This window comes from Callionymus lyra, chromosome 15 (genome assembly GCF_982586985.1).
Source record: "Callionymus lyra chromosome 15, fCalLyr1.hap1.1, whole genome shotgun sequence".
In the NCBI taxonomy this organism is placed as follows: domain Eukaryota; kingdom Metazoa; phylum Chordata; class Actinopteri; order Syngnathiformes; family Callionymidae; genus Callionymus; species Callionymus lyra.
This window is the reverse complement of record NC_141832.1, coordinates 11,353,280-11,378,532: the sequence shown is the minus strand read 5'-3', so window position 1 is coordinate 11,378,532 and position 25,253 is coordinate 11,353,280. Positions and strand designations below refer to the sequence as shown.

General features: G+C 40.5%; 1 protein-coding gene across 1 annotated transcript; it reads left to right on the top strand.

Moving 5' to 3' along the window:
* The first annotated feature begins 1,326 nt into the window (after positions 1-1,326).
* On the top strand, positions 1,327-24,354 carry s1pr2 (sphingosine-1-phosphate receptor 2). Its single transcript, XM_087809797.1, has 2 exons — positions 1,327-1,641; positions 20,859-24,354. Exon 2 carries the CDS (start codon positions 20,996-20,998, stop codon positions 22,109-22,111), a length of 1,116 nt encoding a protein of 371 aa, XP_087665923.1. The 5' UTR covers positions 1,327-1,641; positions 20,859-20,995; the 3' UTR covers positions 22,112-24,354.
* The last annotated feature ends 899 nt before the right edge of the window (positions 24,355-25,253 follow it).

The window sequence follows — 25,253 nt, the reverse complement described above, 5'->3', positions numbered from 1 at the left end:
TTCATTCATTGTCTACCGCTTTATCCTGGGGTCGCGATCCCAGTTTCATTGGGCGAGAGGCAGGGGACACCCTGGGCAGGACGCCACACAAAGACAGACAACCATTCGCACACACACCTTCATACCTATGGACTATTTCCTCAAGTTTTCAATGAACTTCTGTATGTTTTTAGACTGTGGGAGGAAACCGGAGTAAACCCACGCGACACTGGGAGAACATACAAACTCCACAAAGTTTAAAAGAATGTTTAATGTAATTCAAAACATTTTTGCTAACAGTTTGAATCATTTTTAAATCACTTTTAACACGGTTTTTGAGAGCAGATGAGAGGTGGAAGTTCTGCAGGACTAGATAAGTAAGTAAGTAAGTAAGTAATATTTATTTATATAGCGCTTTTCTAGACCAGGGTTACAAAGCGCTTTAACAATCAAAACAATACTCAAAAAAGTATATACTTTTAAGATCAAGATAATACTGAGAACAACACAGGAGTTCCAGAAAAATCAAGGAAAAGCCTGAACAAATAAAAACGTCTTAAGATGTTTCTTAAAGGAGTCAGTAGATCCATCAAGCGCAAAGAGAGAGGAAGATTGTTCCAAAGCTTAGGAGCAACAGTCTGGAAGGATTTCTCTCCTCTGGTCCTGAACCAGAGCCCGAGCTGGGGTGTAAGGCTGGATCAGATCAGTGATGTAAGGAGGAGCCTGACCATGAATAGATCTGAAAGTAAGAACCAGAATTTTAAAGTTGATCCTGAAAGAAACTGGAAGCCAGTGAAGAGTTTTAAGGATCGGAGAAATGTGAGTTCTTCTACGAGAGCAGGTCAGAATTCTCTCTGCAGAGTTTTGTATCAACTGCAGGCGATACAGATCCTTCTTGTTAAGACATGAAAACAAACTGTTACAATAGTCCAGACGAGAAGAAACAAACGCATGGATTACAAGCAAAACCAAAAGTAGATTCCAAAATAAAAGTCTATAAGTATTCAAGTCCTGTCTAGAGATCATGCTGCCCCTTCTTTATTGTATTTCTTGCTTTCTATTTGCAGCTCGAGCCGAGGAAACCGAGGCCGTGGGGAGGAAGTGAGGAGGAGGCGAACATCTGGACTTCATTTGTCACAAAAGAACCAGTCCAGAAATAAAACCCCTGTAAAAAAAAAACCGTTTTGTTCCGCAATAATCGTGCACAAAAGACAGTGATATTTCCACGCTGTAGTTTTTATGGACGCGTGACGTGAGAGAGAGAGAGAGAGAGAGAGAGAGAGTGAGATAGTGTGTGTGTGTGTGTAAGTGTGTGTGTGTGCACGCCTCCCTGACGCTCCTCTGTTGTTCACACAGACGCGGCAGGACGATCAGATGGATCGTGGGCTTCACTGAACGAGAAGATCATCCCCACTTTTCCCCCACAGAAAAGAGAGGTTTTTTTTTTTACACTTTCCACCGTCTTCCCCCCTCACACGCACGCGTCTCTGTAACCGGTATGGATTTACGCGCGAGCGCGCAGACTTTCTAAAGAAAAGACAGAACAAGTCCAAGTGGATCCGAGGACGCAGACTTGTTTCTTTCTTTTTTCTTTCTTTTTGTTTGGGTTCCGTGGACACACTCGCGTGGAGACACTCGGAACATGTTGGTCTATCTCATGGGGTGAGTAACAAAATCCGCTTCTTTTTTTTTTTGGATCGGTGTTTAGAGATTGAATAAAAGTAAAAGTGTTCCAGTGGAACATGACAGTGATATTTTACATCCACCTCCAGCTTCTGCAGAGTATTTTCTTTTAAAAAACATTTTAAACCACTTTTTGATCATTTATAAAAACGCATGTCAATCGGGCTCCTCCAAGCCGTTGCACAGCCTGCTGTGGCCCCCCACCTCCTCCTGCGTGACCCCTCGTCGTTGTCGAGGCTTGTTCATCCGTCACTCTAAAGTGGGCATTGTTTTGAAACCATATATTAATAAGACAAAAGCCCCCCATTATCCCCTCCTCTTGTGTCGGGACTTAATATGTGAAAAGCAAGACTTAACACACTTTCTTGTCGTTTTCATTGTCCACATGTTGGGGGGCTTTAAAAGTGAACACACACACACACACAAAAAATGGGGTTGTAACACACTTTAAAGATGAACTCCCCGATTCAAGAGCCTGCAGTTCAAACCTGTTCAGTCGAAAATCCTCAACCACACAATGACTCACAAACCCAACAGTCACTCGTTTGGATGTCAAATAGAAACAGCCGAGCAAACATGGAAACACATTTTCTTAATTAAACTCCAGGATTAAACGCTCTCCATGTTCGAAATCAAATTCCTCTCGTCTTGCATCACCGCTTGTTTGTTTTTTTTCCTCAACACAAAGACCAGATGATGTAGTTATTGTTCAAGTACTTAATGCAGAGAAGGTAAACATCCTGACATTGATGTTGGTTTGCATGCGGATCTATAGCTGTCGCAACTGGAATGAGAAACTGTACGAACAGTATAATCTGGCGTTCATCCCCCCCAAAAAAATAAGGTCATTCTTTGTCGTGGGGTAACCGGAGTAGAACGCTGGGCATTATTCCGAAACCGCTGTTGTGCTATTCAGAGTTCTGACGACGTTCATTTAATGTTCAATGACAGACAAAAATATTAACAGATAACTTTACCAACATGGGCAGGAATATGAGGGTAAACTATTACCGTATTTTTCGGACTATAAGGCGCACCTCGCTGAGTAATACCAACACGCTTCTGCTTGATATCTTACCATGATTTTGACTGATCTTAAAGCAATGTGTACCTCAAGTCATAACTTCATAGATGGAAATGCTGACGTATTTTGCTTAAAGTGAAAAAAAACAACAAGATAAAACTATGGCCCCGGGGGGCCAAATTTGCCCCCTGCAAGGTCAATTTATGTGGCTATACTTACTAGCATAGGTTGATATCCTGAGTCATCCGTCAAACTGCTTTTCAGACAGTGAGTGAGATTACAAATGTTAAGAATTCATCTGGGAAATGCAGATTTATGCTAAAACTTGCCATTTTTGCCAACAATTTAGGCCCATTTTGTTTGAAACTTTCAGTCACGAATGCATGTACATTTTTGGCCCCCAAAACTGGACTCAGTTTATACTTTGATGCCCTTGCATGATTGGGTTTGACACCCATGTGTTCAGAGACACACAAGGAATGTATGAATGTAAGGATAGTATGCTAAGCTAAGCTTAGCATAATTCTGGTAACATTTAGTTAAGACTGTTTTTTTGTTTGTTTGTTTTTTAACCAATTTGGCCCCTTGTCTGATGGAGTTTGACACCCCTGTAGCAGAGGATACGCAGGTGTGAGAAGTCCTACTACTGAGGCATCCTGGAATCATAGATAAGATGATAAGAAGGAGGGACTGGTGTTTATTGCCCAGATAAAAGCCTCCATCCATCACGCTCTCTCTCCTCCTGTGGTTGGTTGGTCCTCTCTTTCCTTCTTGAGCTCATTATCCGGGGGGAAGGAAGTCATCTAAAGTCCAGGGTACGCGGGCGAGAAAACCTAAACCCTCTAATGCTGGTTGGAGGGCAAACAACACACCGTGATAGCATCATGAATGTAGAGGAAAACTCGCTCTGTGGCTTTTAGCAGAAGGTACTTAGATGGTGTCGAAAACCCTGTCAACGGAGTCACCCTCGACGCCGTTGCACAAGAACAGGTCGGTTTGTTTGTCCACGGCAACCAAAGGGCCCAGGTGTTCCCTCCATCATGCACACACACACACACACACACACACACACACATGCAAGCTGACCAGCAGGCATTAACCGCAGGCTGTCAGTGTCGCCACGGATCATTGCACGGGGACAACAGCGCCACCCGACCACGGCCCGGACAAGCTCGCCAAGATCCCGCAAACACGGGTTTTCCAGAGGCACCCCCTGGAGTGCAGAGAGTCAAGGGCCACACGCAGCCTGTCATTCATCTGCCGAGTCATAACTCTGGTTGTAAGAACTTTTCTACTACTGTTCGGTTTCACCGCAAGGGCAGAAAGAAATAGAGAGTTTGATCATCTGGTTCTTTGCCGATGACAGGATTTGACGACTCATTAAGCAAAAACCTCAGGTGATGACGCGTGTCATCGACGCCTTTTTAAAAGTGTTGTTTCTTGTCGTGGGGAGGGGGGTGGGGGGGTGATTGTGGTCGAAAGATGTGAGCCTTGACCAGATTAGTTGTGTTTTCACTGACAGGAAAAACCTGATTTTTTTTCTTCTTTTCAAGACTCCGAGAAGATGACCTGGTTTGGGATTAGTCACTGTTTAGTTTCAGAATTAGTCAAACTATCGATGACTTTTTTTTTGAAAAGGCATGTTTGGATGAAGAACGTTCTTGAAGGAACATGTCAGTTGACATTTACATGTTAATGAACAGGATTGCGACAGCATTCAATCCAGTAGTAGCGTGCGCATATTTTGATATTCATCCGATACCAAGTAAATACAGGGACATTATCAGTGATACCTTAATATGTATTTTTGTATTTTATTTCTAAATAAAGTGCAAACAAATACTTGTATAATACATAATACAAATAAATAACTGTACAATAGAAAAAAGGTAGGTTGGCCCTGCTTAGTCCAATGACGATGCATGCATCAATGCACGCCGAAGAAGTACAGCCAAGTATTACCTATAGTATTAATTATAGTATTAATTATATATATATATATGTATCGATTGGTTGCTGAATTAAAAATCAGGGAAAGTTGCAACCAATACCTTCAACTGATTTAGGAATTAATGCCAATAAAGTCCATTTCTTTGTTTCTTAATATGAACGTTGGTCTGGTTCACAAGTGATGGGTGGCCTTTCCGATTGACAATCATGGTTTTTAATGAAGTTGCTAAGCCCGCCCCCTTTTTGTCCTTCTCGGACCGTGGAAAGTAGATTCTCCGGGGTATAGCGTGCGGCGGAGACAAATAGATCAGTTGTATAAACAACTTGTTGCGCCTCGGACGCATAAATAAATTAATAGCAATAAAAGCTGTGGGAACTGGGATTTTTTTTTTCTTCTTCCTTGGGATGGGTCACTAGGGGGTTGCTGGCTTGGGACGGGGTGGAAAAGGGAGGGTGGTGTGGATCCCCAGAAGGATGCTCGGGTTTCAGCCGAGGCCTGGGAGCGGTCCAGAAACAAGAAGCTGTAAGACAACTTTTCCTTTGGGAGGATGACATCTCTATTGTCGTCTACACAAACCACTTTATTCAGATAGATTGGAGGGCTAACAACACGGGGAGATCAGAGAAGGGTGTGGGGTTGGGGGGGTCCGCCAGAGGCACCTGGGCTGGAGCCTGGTTAAACGAAACTGGAGGTCAATTCACTTGAGCGAGGAATCGAACCCGGAGACAGACAATAGCGGCGCTGTAGACTTCTTCCTCGTCGGGGATATTAATAGCGTCCAGCAGACAGCAGCGCGACGTTGGGGTTTATTTCTTGCTGGGTCTCGCTTTTACAGTGAAAAACACTTTCTCAGGGTGTGGCGACCGGAGAGGAGGAAAAAAAAATAAACGCCTTCTGTTCGCGAGCTGCAGGAGCACAAGTCACAACAGAAAAGCTGACAGCATGTTAGTTTCTGATTCACAGCCAGGAGCTGGGAGTGTCTCACATCTGAGGAAGAAATATGGCTCCTTCTGTTTTTTAACTGTTTTCCGACCGACTCCACCTGCCGCCGTCACCGCTGGTCGCCTGATAACGTAAACATTTACGCAAGCGTCTTTCGCAGGCCGTGTTGTTGTTCACAACGAAAGGATCCATTAGCTTAAAAGTCTCCCGTTACATTCCTTTTTCCACTTGAGGGACTTGAACAAACTATGAGGACCCACCTCCCCGCACATACGCCCCCCCACCCACCCCAACCACCACCACCGCCGCCTTCCCAGGACCAGGTCGTGATGCTTGTAGCAGCATGCCAGGGTTTCCCTGATGCTCCTCTGGAGCGGTTCCTCTTCTTCTATCCGACAAAAAGCAGCCAGTTTGGAAGCGGAGCAGAAAATGTGTTTTTGAGCTCGGCCCTGGCATCTGCGAAACCTGCAGGTCCAGGTCCAATCTGGTTTTACAATTTGGAGGCACTTTGCAGTTCCACTTGAGGTCATTCGGTGTGATTTATGAACCCGGGTCGGGAAAAGGTGATCAGGGCAAGTCATTAACTGTTAATTGAGAGTGGCTCCTCAGAAGCTGAAGATGCTCCTCTTCTGGTTTTGCTCCTTCCCCTCTCCTGGAGGTCTTTTGTTATCCCGTCAGCTTTGTTTGTGCAGCTGGACCACTCAGCAGGAACCGCTTCAATGCATCACCCTCACCCAAATCCAGAAGTTAGCTGGAGACCTTTTTCTTGGATTTAGAAATTGTCCGCCGCAGCCAGTGAAAAAAGCCCCGGAGCTCCGGGGAGTCTGGCTCAAAGGTTCTTCTTGTGTGGAAAGTCAAAAAAGGCCTTTTGTAACAGTTCATTCTGAGGACCTGGTGGAAGATTTTCCCGTGATTTACCGTCTCCTAATCTCTTTTCTATGAGTTTTCAGCCTTTTCTTCGACTCAAATCCTGGCAGCGACAATTAAAAGTGGGAAGGTTTATCCTAAGTGTACCTTTTATGAGGAACAAAAGCCAATTTATAAACCATTTATTAGGATAAATATAACAAATAAATTATAATAAGATTGAAACTCATGGTCCGGGGGTACAAATCCGACCCACTAAATATCCACATGGGGCCCACAAAAGTAAATAAGTATTGTTGGCTCAAAAATGTTACTTTAAATGTTGATCCCACTTCGTAAATATCGACAATTCATCTTGACATCTTGAAATATTGGTCAAAATGGAAGGGATTTAGATTTTAAAGTGGGAAAGCGTTTAAAGAAGTGGCAGATATAGATATTATTAAATGCAAATTTCAGTCCTCAACTAGGAAATACAGTATATCTGAGAAAAATCTTATCTGACAAAATAATCAGATAAGATTTTGGAGTATTTAAAAAAAAAAACACAAAACACAGAATAAAGTACAATAGCAATACAAAAGGAAAACAATAAAAGACACAAAATATAAATGATATTGGATGATTATCATCAAGCTAACTTAACCCCAAATACAATTTCCAACTAAAAAAAGACAGCTCAAGTAATCCAATGTAATACAACGATGTCTTTCTCAAACATACCGACAACAACTGTTGCGTTAGCTAACGTTTATTGCTAACTGTAGAGTGGTTGCCCTTAAGGTAGCATTTTACTAAACAAGCTGTCACACTCATAAAAAGATCTACGAGGTCAACAGTGGACTCTTAACGCAAAAAAAAAAAACAACTTCATTTGATGGCCTCAGAATATTATCGAGGAATTAGCTTTTAGCTTAGCTTGTTAAAAAGTAGAAATAAAGCAAGAAATTAAAGGTAGCAAAGGTTACTAGTTTCAAATGTCATCTTGCATCAAAAACACTGCCTCTTTTCAGCATGTTTTTTTTCTTCTAAAGCTCCGTGTGAGGCAAAACTGTTTGGCCTCTTTTCGCTAAATGCTACTTTTTTTTGCGGTTGTCTGAATGGCTCAACGTGAGTCTTCCTATGACGGCGTTGACCCCGGGGTCGCGGCGGAGGCCAGACTTCTCCGCTCAGACGGACGGACAGAGTGGAAGTGGCGGCTGTTGACTTTAAAAACTAATACGACAACCACTCAAAACACCAGCGAGCTCCGGGTTTCTGGCGGAGGTTCGCAGTCCAAGTTGCTGCTCATGGAAAAAAAAAAAAAAGCTTTCGCCGGAGCCAAAAAGTGACGTGAAAAATAAATCTCCTTGATTTTTCTGCCACGACGTGCTTTGGTGAGGTTGCCAGGGAATCAAACAAACATCATAGTTTTGTCACTGCGGTGCAAATTATTGCAGATAAAAAAAATGAAATAGTAGAAGGAGTAGAAACGTTTGAGGCTAAAAGAAGAAGTGTGTGGACACAACAGTTTGTTCTCCCCGGCAACGCTAGGATTTGTTTTTTAAAGTCGGTTTGTTTTTCCCCTGGACGCCGATTTCACCATCTTATCGGCCCTCGTGGCAATCAAGACCCGTTTGTGTCACGATGTGTGAACTCGAGCACGTTTTTTTACATCCCTGCGCGAGCATATATGTCGTCACGTCTCACCTTTCTTGTCATAACACGCCGCACATAATCAACGACCCTCTCTCACGGCAGCAGAACCCGAGAAGGGGGCGGAGTTCCAGGTAGAATAGAAGCGGCGAGAAGGTTCAAAGCCGTTCATTAGCAGATACCTCTTGGTGACGTCGATGGCGAGGGAAGGACGGGCGTGAAACCTGAATCGATCGCACAACACAACACAACACAACACAACACATACGGACTTAAGTCGTAACCGCAGACACGATTGTAATCACCTGGTAATTACTCCTCAAACACATGCAAAAAACTCACAAGCATCACATGTGTGGTTAACCGCTGATCCAGGGTCTGGACTTTTTTTTTTTTATATAGTTTTAACCATCAGAGGAACAACCTGGATTTAAACAAATTCATCTGCATTATCGCGGTAACAGAAGACAAGCAGGAATGTTGTAGAGGAAGGAAATCCCCCTCAATTATTATGGCAAGGTGTGAATTATCCACTTAAATATAAGTTATACAGGAGAAATATAATAAGCAGTTAATTTCATTTTATTTAATGAGCTGTTATTATGTTGTTTTAATCACTTACATACCAGGTGACATATAAATATAATCACTGTAAAAATTGAAAATACCCCCAAACTAATTTTTTATAACAATAGGATAAAAATAAATAATGCTTTCTTTTTTTGTGAGGAAATATATATATTAAAAAAATGCAATAAAATATAAAAAATGTTAAAATAAATATAATTCATAAACGATGATGATCTAATTATTATACAAATAAAATATAATTAAAAAAAATAGTTTTATAGGAAATGTAAAGGGAAAACTGACCTTAAAACTGCACCTTTTTTATATTAAAACATATGAAAAAAACGTATCATACCCAGAGGTTCAAAACATAAATTGCACATACACATTTAAAGAAAAAAATAATATTTAATATTTGTTTATATACATATTTTATTTGTATTGTATATATTGTATTTGCGATCTCAGGGTCATTAACTGTAAAATAAATTGACATTTGGGGAAACAGACAAAAAAATGGTGTCCTAAAGAAATACAAAATATATATATATTACAAAAGGTAGGATATTTGTATGCAATTAAAGCTATAAAATATATAAACATCTTACAAACATCAGTACCGTTTACCAATTAACTGTTCTATCCTTAAAGTTTCCGTATGTTGATCAGTGTTGGTGGTGTTCAGCAGATGTGAGATTCTGTGTTTGCTATAAAAACAACACAACTGGTCTCATCTTCAACGGTGTGTGTTTGCAGTCCAATCATCTTGTAACCGAAGCCGGCTGGCACCGCGATGTGTTGCCGTGTAAATATAAAGTACCTTATAAAAAAAAGAAAAAAAGAAGAAGTGCTGTAATGACATCTTTAATAGTCGACGGTAACAACATGTCTGGCCCAGATGTGTAACCCGTTCTTGATGTTCATTTAATCGCCTTTCTGCGGCCGTCGTGTTTGATGTGTGGTGGTTTGAGTTGAAAATATACCGTGGCGTGGGGTTGCAGGGTTGTGGGGTTGGGGGGGGGGGGGGGGGGTGTAGAGGAGGAAGATGATTCCAGGGAAGAAGCTTTAAATGTGAATCGTAGAATCACCGTGTAGGACTTTAAGTTGACAGAGACGGTCATGAGGTGAAGATATTACAGTAATTGCCTCTGAGGCGCCACGTTTATTTCCTCCCCCTTCACCCCCCGTCTCCCCCCCCAACCTCATCCCTCGACAGTGGAGCAGACATGGGGGTGGGGGGTGGGGGGGGTCTGTGCGGGATCCTGGGGCTCTACGATGCCCTTCTTTTTTTTTGCACCTCTTTGTCTGCTTTAAAAAAAAAATACAACCCTTTCGTCTGCCAAAAATAAACCAAAGTTACAACCGACCTACAGACAAACCACGAAAATTCTTACTAAAATGCACAATGAAGCGCTTTTTATTTTTGGGGTTTTTTTCGAGACAGAAGGACGGCCTCAAGAAAAAAAAGGAGGCCAACCTGTCAAAGCGAAAGGGTAATCCCTAATTAAAAGCCCCGTATTAAGGCCACGCGCCCCCCAATGTGTCGCGACCTCACATCCTCCGAAGCGAAGCGGGCGAAAGTCACGACTCGTGAACATGCACTTCCTCTTTAATGGAAGTTTTGCGATGACTTCATGCGTTTTGAAATCGTGTCCCTTCTCCCTTCCAAAATAACCGCCTGTTGCGACGGATTCCTTTTCGCCTTCAGCGATGGTTTCCCATAAGCGCGCGGGAAATAAAGCCGTAAATCAGACGTAAGAGTTGGACGGTAAACAGAGTTGATCTGGTGTGTGTCGCTTGATGGTGTGTTTAGAAGATCTGAGCCAAGATCCTCCTCTGAAGTGAAGGGGAACAGCTTTAAAAACAAGCGGAATGCGACATTAAGACCCGACCTTAACCGAGAAGCTACAAATAAACTCTTAAAGCAGTTAAACGTTAGATGGCGCTGTGATTAAAAAAGACACTAGAGCGACATCTGTGGACACTTTTTTTTGTAATTACTCGCAACTACCAAGGTGTTTGTTGTCGTTTATCTGCGAATCTGTCTCTTTAATGACTGAAACATGCTGTTAGGAAAATGATCAAATGAAATAACCATCTGGCTCCGCGAGTCATTTGAAGATACGTCCATCTCACTGGTATAAAACAAGCTTTTCTTGCAGTCTATTGTGCAAGTATAAACGCCACTGGCACCTTCTGTACCACTGATTTCATGGCGATCAACAATATTTCAAATGCTAAAAAAGGTATTTCATTTAATAAAGCCAAAAATATGGGAAAAACAAGTGAAAAAGTTCCATTTTAATTAGGAGATGACTTTAAACTAAACAATGTTTACTGAAAACTGCACATAAACCCCATGATTGAGTCAACAAATTATTACCGTCCTCAAGAACACGTTAAAATAAACAAATGAATCCATGATCAAAAGTGGCGAGACACAAATTTGGAAATACCAAAATCTTGAGTGCAAGAAGCAATTCTCAGTTCTGGTTTTGTTTTATCTGTGAAGGTGTTGAGGAAAGAAACCCACTTTTCACTTCCCTAACATTGTAATAAAAGCATAACGTCTCTTTAGTGAAGCCAGAAGTTGTTTTTCTGTCTCCTCGGTATAAAACCTGGACTCACAAACTCAAGGCTCAGGGGCCAAATCTGGCCCATCAAGTCATTCTAAGTGGTCCGCAATAGATTTAAATACATGTAGTTGGATTAAAAAGAGAATCAGAAAGCAGACCAGTACATACTGTGTAATGAAACAGTCCAGATGTTTTCTTTTAAACTGAAAAATCTTTTAAATTTGTAAAAATTCAGAAATAAATCGCGTACATTGAAGAAGTTGAGTGAAATTTTTTCTGGGTTTCTTTGGTCAAGTTACATAAAACCGCAGAAATGTTTTAAATAGATTTTAAAATTCAAACCGATTTCACTTCCTGTTGAAGAATGACCACATATAAACCAACTCAACAGTTACAATAACAAGTTGTTTTCAACGGTTTCCAGTTTAACTGCATCAAAATAAAAAAAAACTCTAAACGTCTCTGAATTAAAAGGACTTAAGAAGTACTTTTTTGCTCAGTTCCAAATAATCGACGCTGGAATGCAGGATAATGTTTTATCTCGGTCCGCCACAAGGATGACAAATCCTTTATTTATGGAATCAAACGTACCCTCCTGCTCCGCTGGTACAAAACTGTTTGTTTTTATTTAGTTGTTGTTTAGACATCAGCAGAGTTTTAATCTGGTTATCGGCGAGTCGCTCAGCAGTGAGGCATGTTCCCCAGATAAGAGCGGCAGCTCCAGATAAGAGCAGTTTTGACGAAGAGAACCGAGGATTATTTGGACCTTCATGCGTCCACCGGCCTGGATTCCTCTCGGGGATGGAAACATTAACGGCGCTTCCTGGAAATGGACCGCGGCGGATCAATAATGTAGTTAATGTGAAAAAGATTCCACGCCGCCCCCGAGGCTTCGTAATGGACTGTGAAGAGAGTGCACTGGATTGATATACAGACCATAATAAAATAAGGCTTGTCTGGACGAGTCAGGCTGTGCAGCGGCGTATGACTATCATCAGAGTTGCAGAAGTTAAGCAACCCTTTTTTTTTTTTTAAAGTATCTTTTCCCATCGTTTCTCAAGAAAGGTTGCGGTTTCTAACCCGGCGACGTGTCGACACTCGACCAAATCTTTTTGGATTTGGACATTTTTTTCCCCCTCAAAAAAACCACAACTATACCTTTAACACCGTTTCAAAAAAAAAAAAATGACGGCTCATAAATCCTCTCCCGTTGCAGCGTGAAACCACAATACTTCCCTCTCAGCACCGACAAAAGATCGACGTATCGCAACACGTTTAATAGACACGACTCAATACACACTCTTTTCTGTCTTGTGTTTTGACTGTTTTTCTAATGCAACTCACCTGATTGACGAGGTTGAAGCTCTGACTTATAATAACCTTAACCAATGACCCACATATCTGGATTTTTATCTACAATTACACGAAGCAAATATTCAGTGCATGTGTTCATTTTGGTGTTGCAATTAATCCTCCAGTCACTAGATGGCAGCGGTCATTACTTCCAACGGAGCTGAAGGAACAATTAAATTCTACGAGATTCCCGGTGATTAACTGAGAATGAGAGGATGCAGTCGACTCCAGCAGCTGATGTTTGGACATATTATATTTCAAAACAAATGAAAGCAGTTACGACTTTGTAGTATTGTCGAGTACTTGACTCGTTGCAGAATTCAAAGACTACGTGACTCTGAGCTATAGAAACAATGAAATTCAGTAAGATCCAGGCGATGACTGAGGACGAGAGGATACAACCGAGGGGGCCATATTTTGTCTTTCAGTTCCAGAGCATGGAAGAATCACAGGATGCATCATGAGAGTCGTATTCACAGTTGACGCTCAAATAATAACTAGTATCCATTGACTTTACTAAACTCAAGAAGGTGTAACTGTCGTTCATCCTATTTAAAATCCGACAAACGAAATAAATTACGTTTTTCTTTATCTTCAATATGTGCAGCAGGTTTTTAGGAAACCAAACAATAGGCTTTTTCCGTTAAAATACAGCCATAAAGTTGGTACTTTGTGTTGTTTTTCTACGTGCTACCAAATCTATATAAACCTGAACAATTAGGTACCGAAGACGTTCTGAAATAGAGTGTCAGGGGAATTGCGCAAAATTCATTGTTTACGGTAACGAAAAAAAAAAAAAGAATCACACGCATGCGGCCACTCTAGCCGCACGTCCGCCGACTGAGGAACCGCAGAGTCACGGACCAAACATTGAAAAGTCATTATCGAAGAGGAAGTGATGGACCACAAACGGTCGCACCCGGAGCGACAAATAAAGAGTGGAGTGTGTCGAGAGTTTAAGTCTAAAGTTTGTGTTGGTTGCCGACAGGAGGAGGAGGGGGGAGCAGTGAAGTTGACGCCGGTTTAGCTCTGCACGCCGGGACTAATTGGGGCTTATCAGGTGTATCGGGGGGGAAAACACCTGCGGCCTTTTGTGCCGGCGGTGATGAAACGACAAGAATCAGCTTTCAGCAGCTTCCTCTGTCCGAGATCTTTTGATCAGGAGTCCGATTGTGTGGCTGTGCGAGCGGCACAACATTCTTTCGACAAACAAAGCGCGTCTGACAACGACACCTTGGCGTGTTTGTCGTTAAAAATGCCAACATCGTTGTCGGGGGAAACGTTGGAATTAAAGCTAGGATCACCTGCGCATATTAGCATTCCACTCCTGACACCATTTGTTGCAAAGTTTTAAACCAGTTTTGTTATAGTCAACACGTTAATTTCTATGTTTTAATCTCTAACTTAACTGTTTCTGGTTGTAGGCTTTTTGCAAAATGATCTTGTGTGTGTCGGTCTTCTCGCACTTCATGTGGACCTAATGTTTTATTTCTATTTTTTAATGAGATATTCACCCCTGCTGGTGGAAACTAAAGGTTGCAGGCAATGACTAGAAAAGCAAGTTTTCAAGTCTGTTGAAAACAATAAATTAACCTTTTAAAAGATTCCTTTTTTCTTATATAATCAATTATTTCAAACAAAATTATGATTTTAAATGATAAAATAAGAGCTTTTCTCATTCATTTGTAGGTGACATTAATCAAATAAATTAATAACAGACCATCAGTAATTCATTGTATATTATTTAAGAAAGCAAAGCAATTGTTATGTAACGATACACAACGAAAGTCAGTTGGCGTGATGACTTTGCTTCCGTGGTGAGACGAGTGAGTTCTGAAAGTACCAAGTTTCCACCTCGTGTCAAAAGAATAATGCGAGAAAAAAAAAGCTAATACTGAGAAGCTCTGGTAGGACATCCTGAAGAGGGGACAAGTCATGTTTGCGACGTCTCGTCGTGTCTGGTTTTTTTCTTTCTCTTTTCACACCTGTTTGACATTCTGTCAACACAGGATGTGTAACTTTTGCAAAGACCTGTTTGAGTAAAAACTACACAAGTTCCCTCATTTTCATGAACACAATATAAATCTACACTCATTTTCTTTGTATTTCTGGACATAATAACATTGTCCTGCCTCGAGTAATCATTAAATAAGTTTCAAGGTAGCTCATAAAAGGGAGGGCAGATCATTTTTGTTGCGTAAAATCCACTTTATTTGTATTTTTTTTCTATTTGTGTTGTGAACTAAAGCCGTTTATCTTTAAAGGGAATCAGCCGACTGTTTATTATGACGTCAAAGTTCATATTTTCTTTCTATTATTTGTATTTTTTGTCCTTTACATACATAAATATATCTGAAAACATGTACTACATTTATAATAGTTGCAGCCAAGGTCATAATACAACCCCAACACTTGGGTCCTCCATAACTGTGTATTTATTTATTTATATATAGATAAAGATATAGATATCATTACTCAACACATGGATCATAAAACCCGCATCCATAAATGGGTCAGGATTGGCGTCACAAACACAAAGCTCTGTATAAATGGGTCACCATATGTACCTCCAAACATGTTTGGTAAACACAAAAGTCACACCTAGAAACATGGGTCGACAAATGTGCGTCATTGTTGAAGATATCTTGATTTGGGTCAGGTTTTTAAACCCCTCAAACCACCATAGAGATTGAAAAAAAAAATTGGATCTAGATGCGAGTTGTGATATGTAACTCAATAGTTCACGATACGTACTACCGCACATTATTTATACCTTTATATATCCTCTCTCTTTGCGCTTGATGGATCTACTGACTCCTTTAAGAAACATCTTAAGACGTTTCTATTTGTTCAGGCTTTTCCTTGATTTTCTGGAACTCCTGTTTTGTTATCAGTTTTATCTTGACCTTTAAAATATATACTTTATTGAGTATTGTTTTGATTGTTTAAGCGCTTTGTGACCCTGGTCTAGAAAAGCGCTATATAAATAAATATTACTTACTTACTTACTTACTCACCTTTACGTACTTTTGTAGGAAGATCTTGATATGTTCCTTTATTATTTTGTGTACTTCCGTCTCTTATTAATAAATAACCAAATTCCCATTTGCTTTGGATTTCCGTGCTATCAAAACACTGTAATACAGACTGTAATACCTGGACGTTTAACAGATTTTTAAAATATTACGAAATAGAACGTGGAAAATAAATGCCAAGATTTGATTAGTGTCATACTTGAGAAAATTGCTGCCATAGTAGACATTTAAGGGTTTGAAAAAAATCAATTTACTGTGGTCCAGCGTCACAAATTTTACGTGGGTTACAAGGTTACCGTCTTAAACAACACGTTCAAAGTAACATTATCTCATTTCCCAAAGGAATTTTCTCAAGGGATCAATAAAGTTTCATCAATTTCGGATCAAGTTCCACTTTTACCGTCGGTTTCTTCTAATGTAATCAGATCATGGATCCCTTTAAAAAAAAAAAAAATGGAGAAAGTTATTTTTTGTGGATGAAAAGTGAAACTGGACGGGAAAAAAAGCAAGTCTAAAAGATTGTGTACGCCTGTAAATACTGCTTACGCACTTAACAAAGACCAGAAACAAGATCCAGTTATATCTAACTAGGTTATAGAAATGTAATTTAATAATCCGGGACAGAATGAAACTCCGCGTGGCGTGATGTTTTCTGTCAAGAGTTGAACTAGAAAACAAGACATTGTCTATTGTCAAAAAAAAACAGCGACTACCGGGTCAAACGTGGGACTCGTAGACAGATGGTGAAAAAAAAAAAAAAAACCCCAAAAGAACGCCTCCGCTTACTGTCGAACCAATCGCCGCGGCAACGCATGCTAGTAGCAGGTAGAGCGAAGGGGTGTGGGGCTGCGACGGGGAAAAGTTGCTGAAGTCAAACCAGCCCGTCTGGTTTTCAACACACGCTACCAAATCCGGTGATGACAGACGCGTCAGTCGGGATCCGACGCTCCACCGGGACGCTTTATGAGCCTCGTCGGATGAGCGTCCAAGTCGCCCGCAAATGGATCTTTTCAAAAATGTGTGGGGGGGGGGAGCGGGGGTCGAGGGAGACACTGATGCTCTGTCGCGTCTGACACAGTCGGCTCAGTGACGGATTCTGATGAGATTAGAAAAAAAGTGTCCTGGAGGATGGTGATAAGTCGTAAATACATCTCTCTATGATACAGATGAGTGAAGGAGGCTATTGTTCTACAGTGTCGCCTGGGGGGGCGGGGTGGTGGGGGGGGGGCACACAGAGCTGATTATAAGCGGCAACCAATCGCATTTGCGTGTTGGCGTGAGGTCTCAGGCGTCACATGGATGGAGCTTGCGTCAAAGTCATGTTTCAGATTCCAGCCCTTTGTGTCCAGATGCCGTTCCACATGCATGCTCTCTCTCTTCGCCCCTTCTTTGTCCGGGCCCTTCGGGGGGGGGGGGGGGGCTCCAGGTCCTCTCGGGATTTAAGTGCTCCTGCTGTTCGGAAGGTGGAGGTGAAGACAGCGGAGGTTAGGGTTACCTCAGCGCCGGGGCGTCCTGTTACATTCGACAGCTCCGAGACAGACGCCTTTTAATTAGATTTCCAGATCTTTTTTCCTTTTGTCGTCAGCTTTAGGGAAGCTACACAAAAAGTGCTGACATCAGCGTGTCATTCGTTCGACACCATGGACAAAAAATTTAGTGATGTGAGGAGGGAATATATATATATATATATATATAGCTCAAGAAATTCAGCTTTGAGGAACTACCTCTGTCATGGTCAAGTACTGACCTAGCGTTTTCAAAAATGACCTCATGTGTCACCGACACGTGAAAACATTCAATATCATGGTATTTAAAAGCATGACGTGGAGTCTTTAGTTTTTTGGCCTAGGATAGCATTGACTATATATGTTTGGACACAAGTTCACGTCAATACTTTTGAATTGTTTGCTCAGAGGCGGACTCTGTAGATATATACATATACATGCATATGGATTTTTTGGTATTCTGAACTGAATTGTCATTCTAAATATCAGATTTAACACAATAATGGCAAGGATAGAAGAAGAATAAATCTAAGTAGATCTCCCTGCCAAAGATGCTTTTAGTTAAACTGCAAGAAAAAGAACACAAAAAAAACAACGAATATTAATAAAACTTCCTTGCCGTATGCGGTTGTATAGTGAAAGACTACATTGCAAAGATGCAACTTACATCACGGCAAGCGTGAAGAAAAAAACCTTGTGTTTTTCTACGTTGAAATAATGGATGAAAATGTTTGTGTTATGAACAAAATAACTCTGAATGATGTATATACAGATATATCAGAGTAATCTAACAAGCTGTGAAAGTAAAATGACATTTTTTTAACGACTATGTTGTGCTTAAAACTTAAAATAAAACGTATTACTTCCCCATCTTATGCTTACAAACAAAAAGATTAAGTAAAGTAAATTCACTACTATCACTCATAGTCCCAATGAAGTGTTTGAATACAACAAAAAGACAAAACAACTCGATTCTATCACAGTTTCTTCTAATTTAGTTTAAACATAATCTTAATAATAAAGACTTAAGGAGCAATTTCATGTTTACATCCATGAAAAAAAGCACATAAAACATAAATGTTATGTAAGAATCTGTGGTTTTGAAAGTTGTCGTTTTTTTTTTTCAAAGATTATAGTGGAATATTCCACTTTCGGCGGCGGCTTTTCTAAACTTCAAGCTGATAATTCTGGCGGAGGTTCTGCTGAGATAGACCAGTGGAGTGGAATGATTTACTCACCGCAGCAAAGCCTTGTGTTGACAGGCGAGTGCTCGGACGGGGTCACTGGAATGTCCCCTTTAGAGTCCGAGTGGAGTCGTTCGTCTGAGTGCTTGTCCTCGTTTATTCTCGCACCTGAAGGTCATCACCGGAGGATTTGAGGTTAATGCTCGCTCGGAAGAATCCAAACTTCATTGTACTATAAGAATTTGTGTTTTATTGACACACAACCTTGAGCTAGTACTTGTGTAAATGTCACAGCAGTCATGTAAAGAATTCAATACAATCTAAAAAAAAAAAGGAAAAATGTAAGTTTAAAAACATATTCCCACACTCAAAAGACACATAAATATATGTGGAGGGAGGGGGGCCCTTGTTAACCATGGCTGTCATGAGGGGCCAGTAAAAAAAAAAGAAAAAGCCAGGGTTTAATTTGAAAGAAACCTTGCAAACTGTACTTTTATTACTATTTTTATTCCATTTTGAATGTATTTTATTTAGAAAATCCTCAACATAGAACTCTGTTTTTATATTAACGATTTACTGGACAAAGAATTTGTACGAATATAATGAAGAAAAGAAAAGACAAACTAACAGAAATGGCTGAAAGATCAAGTGTAAAAGAGGAAGAAAAAACTACTATAATAAAAACAAAGAAACAATGAAACACAGCTGCACTTTAAAACTTTAACATTATGATCAACTTCAATAAAGTTTTGCGAATTTTCTTTCATAAAGTAAATATTAATATAAGTTAAAGACTTTTGGGGGAAAAAAACAGTTGTGATCAAACGTGTTATTGTAATGATTCGTCACTTGCATGATCGATGTTCAACAATAAGACACTTGTTTGTCTTTAAATATATTTACTTAAAAAAAAATAACTGACCCTATTTCTCCACCTCCAGACAAGGGAGCGAAGTCAAACATTGATCTTGTGCAGTTTTGAACTTCACGCGATCACAAATCCATTTTAAACGCTTTTGCACAACAACAAATGTCATAGAAATGAATCACTAGTTCAGCTGTTACTGTTTCTTTAGTCTGAGAAACATCGCAGGGTGCAATACTGCCACCACCTGGCCGGAGTGTACATACACGGGATTTAACAAAAAACATTTTTTCATATACTGTTTAAATAACTTTAGCGTCATTCTACGTGTAACTGAAGTCACCAATTAATTTAATTTATCTAAAATCTTAAATTTGTCTACCAATGTAATAGTAAAGGCTTATAGAGAAGAAAAAGTTGGTTATAAATGTGGAATCGATCGGTCTCAGTGAGTTAAATTCTCCAGATGGTCTTTTTATTTGGCAGAACTCATCGAGCGAATAAACAGACGGGAACAGGTTGTTGCCCGGAAAAAATTCCACTGGAAATCTTCAACAAGTTGTGTTTCTTAACTACAAACAGATGCTTCATCGATCTTCATCTCTGCCAGAACCTGGGCCGGGGGCCACGAGCGGCCCTTTGAGAGTTAGTACGTGGCCCTCGTGAAGACGTAGATGACGTTGAGACACATTTTTATTTCGTATTTAATTTTCATTATTTATTAGTAGTCTCTTTATAAGTCCATAGGGTTTTTGCTTTAGGAATTTGGAATTATTGTTATTTATCGCAACTCGAAAATCTTGAGCTTTCTTGTAAATATCCCAGGTGACCTAACATTGTTTACTTCATGTATTAGTTTTAGTGCAGCAATATTCCCACAAAAAAATGTTCTCTTTAAATTTGAAGTTAGCTGCATTAGCTAAACCTGGCATTGTCTACTTATACTTTATACCAACATAGCTTAAGCTGTAGCCATTTTAGCAACATATTTTATATTTTATATTCACAACTTCCATTTGTTTAACTATCAATAGTTGCAATTCTATAATATACATATTTAAGTGAATATAAAAAGAACATTTTTATATCAGATTCAAGAAAAAATAATAGTTAAAATAGTTAAATCAGACAGTGGGAGCATTGAGTAAATGTAGCATAGCTACATCGGTCATTAGCAGTGTTGTAGCTACTATGAAGTTAGCTTTACTGTTTGGTACAAGACACAATATTCCAGGGTTTTGTTGTGTGTTAGTTTTGTTGTTTCGTACGCAAAAATCTCTAAAATGGAAAATATCCAAAATAGTAGTGCCTACAAAACCGAGTTAGCGTCATTAGCTACATCTGGCATTGACTGCTTTATACAAGCTACCAAGTTAGCTTATTCTGTAACCAAGTAGAATTAGCATCATACCATGAAACTGCTAGATTTAGCCGATATGAATTTCACCAAGACGTGTGTTTTCTTTCTTTTCTTTTTTTAACAAAAGTTATTTTAAATACAATAAAATCATAATTTTATCATATTAACTGGATTTTATTGCTTTATTTTATACTTTCCCCCCCTTTATTTTTGTTTGATGGCCCCTCACAACATCCAATGTATAAAATGTTGCTAAAGTAGCTGCCATAACCACTGTTCTATGCTTTGATTTGTTGTCGCTAACCGAGGTCCTCTATCTTTCTGTGCAGGTGATCCGCTTGGAGCTGCTGAGACGTGACTGGAGGACGAGCAGTCCTGGTCCTGGTCCTGGTCCTGCTCCTGGTCCTGACCCAGTGCAGAGGCAGTGCCTACTGGCTTCGCCTTGCGCCGCATCTCCACAGTGTGAATGAATCTTTGCCGAATCGCCGCTGTGCTCTTCCGGCCCGTCACCATGAGGAGCAAGTATTCCCAGTACTACAACAAAAGCCTCATCCCGTCCTACTATGCGTTTGCGAAGAACGAGAACCTTCAGGAGCTGGAGAAGCGTGTGCAGGAGAAGGACGTGCTCAACAAGCTCAACATCATCATCGTGGTCCTCTGCACCATCATCATCCTGGAGAACCTGCTGGTGCTCATCGCCGTCTGCCGCAACAAGAAGTTCCACTCCGCCATGTTCTTCTTCATCGGGAACCTGGCGTTCTCCGACCTGCTGGCCGGGTCCGCCTACATCGCCAACATTTTCCTGTCGGGCCCCAAGACATTCCAGTTGGTGCCGGTGCAGTGGTTTATCCGGGAGGGGACGGCATTCATCGCCCTGTCCGCGTCGGTCTTTAGCCTGCTGGCTATCGCCATCGAACGCTACATCGCCATCACCAAGGTGAAGGTGTATGGGTCCACCAAGACGTGCCGCATGTTCCTGCTGATCGGAGCCTGCTGGGTCACCTCCATCCTGCTGGGGGGACTTCCTATCATCGGCTGGAACTGCATCAACAACCAGCCGGAGTGCTCGGCGGTGCTGCCTCTCTACTCCAAGTACTACATCCTGTTCGTGGTCACCATCTTCAGCCTGATCCTGCTCTCCATCGTCATCCTCTACGTGAGGATCTACTTGATCGTGCGCCACAGCCACCACGAGGCCACCAACTCTCACGCCTACTCGCTCCTCAAGACGGTCACGATAGTCCTGGGGGTGTTCATCATGTGCTGGCTGCCGGCGTTCACCATCCTGCTGCTGGACGCTTTCTGCACGATACGGTCCTGCACCATCCTCTCCAAGGCGGACATCTTCTTCAGCTTCGCCACGCTGAACTCGGCACTTAACCCCGTCATCTACATGCTGCGCAGCAAGGACATGAGGAAGGAGTTCATGCGGGTGCTGTGCTGCTGGGGGGTTCTGCAGAGCGGGCGACCCTCCGACCGCTGCCTGGTGCCGCTCAAGAGCTCCAGCTCGCTGGAACACTGCACCAACAAACACGAAAACCAGACCACACCGATCATGCAGGACATTACCACCGGTGTCTAATGACGCACATTGTTATTGTGTGTGTGTGTGTGCGTGATAATGTGTGTGTGTGTGTGCAATACAGAACAAAAGACTGTGAGGAGACAAAGAGCAGAAATGTGAGACATTTGTTACAGATTTGTGAAACCACAATCAGTTTTTAATCCGCTGAGCCACAAGAAATGTTCTGCAGTAAACAAACCACAACAAAAAAAAACACAACACAAGCTAAACACTCCCCACAAACACAATCCGATGCATTCGACAATGTTCTTTTTTTGAATTACAGTGAATTATTTATAACGACTGAATGTTAATGAGAAAAAAATATATGAATTAAAAAAGAACCTCAATATCACAACAGGAAGCAGATTTATGAAAGTATATGATTTCCATCAGAATATTGAATGATTGACTTTAACGTTTCAAATGTTGAAACTTTGAATTTACTTTGATTGAAGTTCAACAGTTTGTATATTGAAAGGTTGAATCTTTTTTTTTTTAATGATTTTATTTGACAATTCAAATATTTTCTAAATTGAGTGATATATATTAATAGAGTATTCTGTGAAAACTACATTTTCTAAATTCAATATTTTTCATTTGTAGCCTTTTTTTAATTAAAAACTAAAATGTGAGGTTGGTAGTAAAAACATTTTTCTATAGAATCTAAAAGGCTATGAAACATGTTTTACACATAGAGTTTGATATTCTATTTCCAGTTACTAAAAAATAAATGTTCTAAATTCAATATTTTTCCAATTTTAGGCTTTTAAATTCAACATAAAAAGGTGACATATATTCTTATGTATTAAATATATTTTTCCTTTCAAATAATTATTAAAATATCAAACTTTAAGTGTAAAAAAACTCATTCATTTTCGAAAATATCGAATATTGAATCAAACTATTCCAAAAAGAAAATATTCAACCTTTCATTATAGAAAGAACTCAATTTAATTATCAAAAGAAATAATGAAATGGATAAAAAACAACATTTCCTTTTAAAAAAAAAATCAAAGTTTCTACATTTAAAATTTTTAATTCCACTGTTGAACATTCTGGCCTTGATATACTTTCATACACAAATGCTAATGTTAGCATCACTCCTAGTTAGCAAGCACAAACAACCACTATGACGACAAATCACAATATAAACACATCCGTTAGCGTCACAATAACTATTAGCAAAAACCCCAACGGTGACTAAAGCTACTTGTGTTTTTCTTCACCATCATTCCAACTGTGTATTAGCGCGCTACGTCCTGATGCTAACGTGTCGTGTTTTTGACGAGAAAGTCGTGGCTGAAAACTAAAAGAAAAAGAATGTGAACGAGATTCGCTTAAGGGTACATTTTTTCCAGCTTCTTTTTTCCTCCTGAACGTCGTATGAAAGACAAACATCCAACATCCAGGGCTATATATATAAATATATATATACATATATTACGTATATAACCTTGACTTCCATGTACTGCATGAATTCTTGCTCATTTTTTTTTTAGCGCTAACATATTATCGCTAACGCTAACCTGTCCCTCCTGCTTTCACTGTTGTATCTTTAGTTTCCTTTCGAGGAAGAGCGAGCGATTTGTGTTTGTAGCAACAAAAAAAACAACTTCCTTTGGCGAGGAAACCAGGCTGAATGTATGTATGAAGTGTTTTTTTTCGTTTTTGACAGTATTATCGACCCCGATATTCTTGACCGCGGCGTCGCCACGAACAAGTTGTGTTTGTTAGCCATACGCCTACAGCCATAACGTTTTTTTGTCGTTTTTTTTTTCTTGTGTATTCCAGACAAAAACAACCAGAATCTTTATTTAATGTCATCAGTCGTTTGGTGAAGAAAACACCTTTTTTTTTTTTCTTCTCATAAACCAAAGACGTCTTAACTTCCACGCCCCGAAATGAGGCGCAACATTCAGGAACACTTGGACGTTTTCTTTTTTTTTTTTTTCTTTTTTTAAAAAAAAAGCACTTTGGCAGCTTCCGTGATGTTTGCTTATCCTCTTTTTTTTGTCATTTTTTCTAATGTAAAAATGTATCACTTGGATGTGTGTGTGTTTTTTTTTATAAATATATGAATACATGTATGTACAATTGTTGTGTCGTATGAAATGTGTCGTGTGCAATAGCCTTGTGTGTCCAGTAGCACGCTGCCTGTGTTTCTATGGTACAATCCAAACACTAATGTAGGTACATAAACTTGTTTGTTAATACATTTCCATTTTTATAAAATAAAAGACTAAAACAAAAAAAAAAAAGGTGTGTTGTGGTTGATTTCCGCCTCCAGGTTCCAGACGTGCTGAGACACAAGGAAACACGAAGGCCTGGACTTGAACTATTAATCTCATGATGAAACTGCTGCGTTGCTCAAAGGCACTGGCGATGGTGGGAAGCAAGGGATGAGGAATTTTCTATTTGCAAGATGTCTGAGAGCAGAAAGAAGGGAAAAAAAAAAAAAAAAGCCCCAGGAGATGTTTTAAGGGGTAAGAGGGAGACATGGGTGAGGCGGGGGAGAGCTTGACTTATAGTGGCCTTGGGATAGTTGTTGGCCTGTTTCCTGTCAGACGTCCAGGATTCCTGGGTGGGAACTTGCAGGGCTGGATCAGCCCCCAGGAGGCTTCTTCGCCGCCCGGGCGCGGGGCCAAGTCCTCTTTCTCGGGGTCTATCAGGATGTGACATCAGAGCCAGACAGCTGCGAGTGTTTACCCGACGGGGCGAGCCGAGCCATCCGTCACAGGCTTTTTCAATCAACAAGAGATGGAAGCGTCTGATGGAGAAGGTGTTTAGATGACTCCAGGTGCAGGAGGAAGGGTTGTTCATCGGATTAGCGCTCTCTAGTGGCGATACAAGGAAATTTAAAAAATTTTTTATTAATAATACATACATGATAATGTACTTCAAACATCACGAGAAAACAAATTTCAATTCATTCCCTTGAGTTGTGATCGTCTTCTGCTTATCCGGGTTCAGGTCGCGGGGGCAGCAACAAGGTCCAGACTTTCCTCGCCCCGCTTACATCATTTGGTTCTTCCTAGACCCGCTCAGACAGTTTTAAAGCATGTCCCGGGTCTATCCTGTGTCTTTTTTAAATGTGGGTTTGTATAACGTGGCCCTCGTGAAGTCAAAGATCATGTAGAAACTAACAGTTTCATTTAAA